Raw genomic sequence first — 3,869 nt, forward strand, 5'->3', positions numbered from 1 at the left:
CGTTAACATTCTCAGTATGCGGGAGTGATTTGAAGTAGTTATGGTGCAATATTGCAATAAGTCCATCATGTGTCGGTATTTTAGTGATTTGATGCTTCTTATACTTTTATATAACGATGGCAATACAATATTCTCAAATTTTCGTCAAGTATCAAGAATGTTAAATTCTTCGTTCTCATCTACGGTTGTTTTGTATAAAATTTTATATGGTTCATTTCTTAAAAATCGCAATCAGCATATTTTTCTCCTTCTTTTTTTAAATCTGTTGAATGAGTTTAATTCCTCTTCACTTTCAGAATCAAGAAATCTTGTTATTTTATCCTTTCCCAGAGGTTTAATAATTTCTTTAAATTAAATATTATTTTTTAAATTTCAATTTCATATCAAAACGTAATTTAAATTACCTTCATCACTGCTTTCAACATTTTAGGCCGCACTGACATCGTCAATAAAAAGTGGACTTAAGTCACTTTCAAAATTACGATTTTCAGTATTTATATTATTTTGAAAATGTACGTGATATAAAATTTTCAAATGTACTAAGTATAAATTATTTTGAAAATGTACGTGATATAAAATTTTCAAATGTACTTTTTTGACAGTTGAGCATAAATTATAAATGTCACAAGTGCCAACTTGATAAAAGATGAAAATGGACTTAAGGCTCAGATATGCTATCAAATTGTTTATAAAACATCTATAGTTTAGGAAACACTGATCTAAGATAGAAGTTTAATAGTTTCAATTAGCTCCTAGTTGATAAATGGTATTCTTAATTGCGTTTTGCTGATCAATTAGTAAGCGATGTGTAGAAGTGTTGGTTTCTGTGAAGATTGGTTGAGGGAGTCATTAACCCAGAAAGTGCAGTACTCACGTCCCCAATGAAAGGATCATAATGACCGCTGCGAATAGTAATAAGCAAATGCGGATGGGATAATGGGACGATCGAGAAAGGAAACCTGAAGAAGTCCTTCCTTCCTTCCTTCAGCCGTTCGACGACCACACGCAGCCTGACACAAACGCGATCCGCGAATGGGCAACAAATTAAATCTAATTATTCCCGACCGTGCGCTTGGAAAACAAATGAAATGGACGAGACAAGCGAAGAAGTGAACAGGACGAAGCGAGGATCATGATTCATTCGGAATCCGACTTGCAGTAGTAAACACGGGATGAATATTTATACGCGTGGGATACGTCTCCGATTAATTCATTCCAGAAGCCCTCATCCTCTTGCAACCCTTTTTCATCCAGGATTATAAATTTCGGGTCGGTTTTCAATAGATTAATCTGCGCAGCCGTCAGTGGCGATTACGGATCATAAATTTGCGGGCGTCGCGACGCCTCTTCCTCTGACATCTCCTTACCACCCCTCACTTTACGTACGCACGATGACATAATAATAATAATCCAATGGGGATATTATCTCACCTTGGAGGCGGCTGCGAAGAAAGGGGCCGGTCGAGCGACATTCCGCGTATATTATCTAAATGTAAAAGTCTTGTACGGGGATTGCCGACAAGCGTTGCCAATTTTCGCTCGACGCAAAGATGATCCATCACCGATTAATTTCACTCACCAAAGAGACTCTCAAAAGAAAAGAAAATAAAATATAAACGGCCTTAATCGAATTTACTTTTTTTTTTATAATCCGACCTCTTTCAAAGAGCTTACAGCTTCGACGTTTTTATCTTGACAAAACACTTTACTTTCAATGATCTTCCGCCAAAGCAAGATTTCTTTAATTTACATAAATCTACAAAAAAAAAACTTATTTTTAATTAATTTAATTAAACTCCATTATAATTATCGCTGTTGATACAACTAAACCGAAACTCTATTTTTTTAACGGATGTTTGTGAAAGAAATGTTCATTATTATTCACCTTTTACATATAAAAATCTGTGCTGTATCTTATATATGTTAATGTTTCAGTTACTTAAATAATTCATAAATTCATGAAATTACTGCATACATAAATTCGTTAAGTTACCGATGGAATGTAATTATATTATTACCGGGTCGAGTTCAATAAAAATTGTAATTTGTAATTGAATTTTTCGGTCGGCCCGATTCCCGACGGTGGTATGAAGCCATAAAAGGTGTCCACCAAGTGCCTTTTTCGCCTGTTTTCCATTCGCTCTCTCCGTCTCTCTTGTATATTTATTCTACATGCCAACATTTTTCCTCCTCATTTCACATCACCGCTCCTTTTCAATACATTTCTTTTTGTTTCGCTCTTTCTTTTCTTATTCGATTTTGGTTGGATTCTTGTCGGATTGATAATAAAGTAGGCCGGAATTATTCATGTGCGGAATGTCATGTTGTCCGATCGATGCATCATCTTCGATGCAACTTAACATTTGCCGTCGGATTCGGAAAGACGAAAGTATTACATAATAAAAAAAAAAACTGGGCTCTTCCTGGATGTTTACAATCGTATGAATTACATGCGGCGAATACATTAATAATTCGAGGACATTTCTTAAACCGTTGATGGATTTAAGCTTGGTTTGGTATTAATTGGATTAGATAAATTGATATAAGCAGAGTTTGGAAGAGTTTTGGCCGACTTTTGGGTAAGGAAAAAGTTTCTTCCACTCCTCGGACTGATGTTGCGAGGAAAGGAGATGGGAAACTTGTTCGTAGAACTGCATGCATTCCGTGCAAGTTCACTTCCCCGCATTTAAAATGTTTAGAAACTGCATAAGCAACAAAATAAACGGTTCACATTTCAGCGAATAACTTCAGAAACTGAATCACAAATTTTTCCCTCCGACAATCATATTTATAGCATGCAATTTCATATTTGTTTACTTCTTCCACTCCATCATTACAAGAAATAAACAAACTGAAAAGTCTTTAGTTTTTACTTTTCTTTACTGATTTTTAATAAATTTCATAAGTTTTATATTTTGTAAGGACAAATTGATATATAATTAAGGATATAATTTGACATTGAATAAACTGAAGATGATGGTCATTTATTCGCAGGTGTCAAGGTTGTATAAGTTCGTGGAATCTGACGAGAATTTCGGAGAAATGATCCACTTAGCAATTTTCGTCTCGCGCGAAAATTGGCATGCACCAAAAAGGTTGAAGGAAAGAAGAAAACAACAAGCGAGCACGAAGATTATAATAATGGCGATGAAATGAAGACCGCTGCGAAACTGTAATTTACCTGCTGGATAAACGGACGGCACGTGGAATTTGAATGCGGCCGGAGCGACGAGCTGGGAGCAGGATAATTGAACGCCGTGGTTCAGGATGTGCACGAGGATGGCGCACACGGTGACCACCCAACCCCAACCTCCCTCTGGGTAGTAGTGTCTGCAGAGAAGCCTCCTCGCCTGCAGCTGCTGCTGGTGCTTGTTGGGAGTTGTGGGTCTGGCCTCTTCTGCAGGGATTCCGGCTCCGGAGAGCAGAGGCCAACTTTGAGCTCTGGACAGAGACGACATCCTTCTCAATTGATCACAAGATACACCTTCAAACTGTAACTACTACAAGACTGAGATCCTCCTTATTCAGGAACCACCTGTAAACTCGATCGCAGCATACCTGTTCCAAAAAGCATTCCAATAAAACCATCAGAATCCAACAACAACAACAACAAAGCATGAAACCATTTCGCTCAAATCTTATACTTCCAATATTTTCATAGAGAAATTATTATCAATTAGTAATTCAATAAAAACTAGGACAACAATATTATTGAGATGCCCCAAATCCAGTCACAAAAACTTAATGAAAGTGCACCGAGATGCATCTTATACATATATTTTTTTTATTATCTTCAACGTCTTTCGTTCACGCACGACGGTGAAATTAAATGAGCTGTCAGACGCAGAAGAAGAAAAAAATAAACCGAT

The 3,869-nt window shown here is 36.7% G+C and overlaps 1 protein-coding gene across 1 annotated transcript; it reads right to left on the reverse strand.

The window, feature by feature from the left end:
- Window positions 1-755: 755 nt before the first annotated feature.
- LOC108561785 lies at window positions 756-3,552 on the reverse strand. Its single transcript, XM_017919845.1, has 2 exons — window positions 3,182-3,552; window positions 756-1,010 (listed from the first exon to the last, which is right to left on the reverse strand). Exons 1-2 carry the CDS (start codon window positions 3,456-3,458, stop codon window positions 985-987), a joined length of 303 nt encoding a protein of 100 aa, XP_017775334.1. The 5' UTR covers window positions 3,459-3,552; the 3' UTR covers window positions 756-984.
- Window positions 3,553-3,869: the final 317 nt, after the last annotated feature.

This window comes from Nicrophorus vespilloides, unplaced genomic scaffold (genome assembly GCF_001412225.1).
Source record: "Nicrophorus vespilloides isolate i.1.1-1 unplaced genomic scaffold, Nicve_v1.0, whole genome shotgun sequence".
NCBI lineage: Eukaryota > Metazoa > Arthropoda > Insecta > Coleoptera > Silphidae > Nicrophorus > Nicrophorus vespilloides.

Coding starts and splice junctions, on each gene's coding strand:
- LOC108561785 (XM_017919845.1), bottom strand. CDS start 3,458: ATGTCGTCTCTGTCCAGAGCTCAAAGTTGGCCTCTGCTCTCCGGAGCC. Junction 1,011..3,181: donor GCCGTCCGTTTATCCAGCAG/GTAAATTACAGT, acceptor CGTTTGTGTCAG/GCTGCGTGTGGTCGTCGAAC.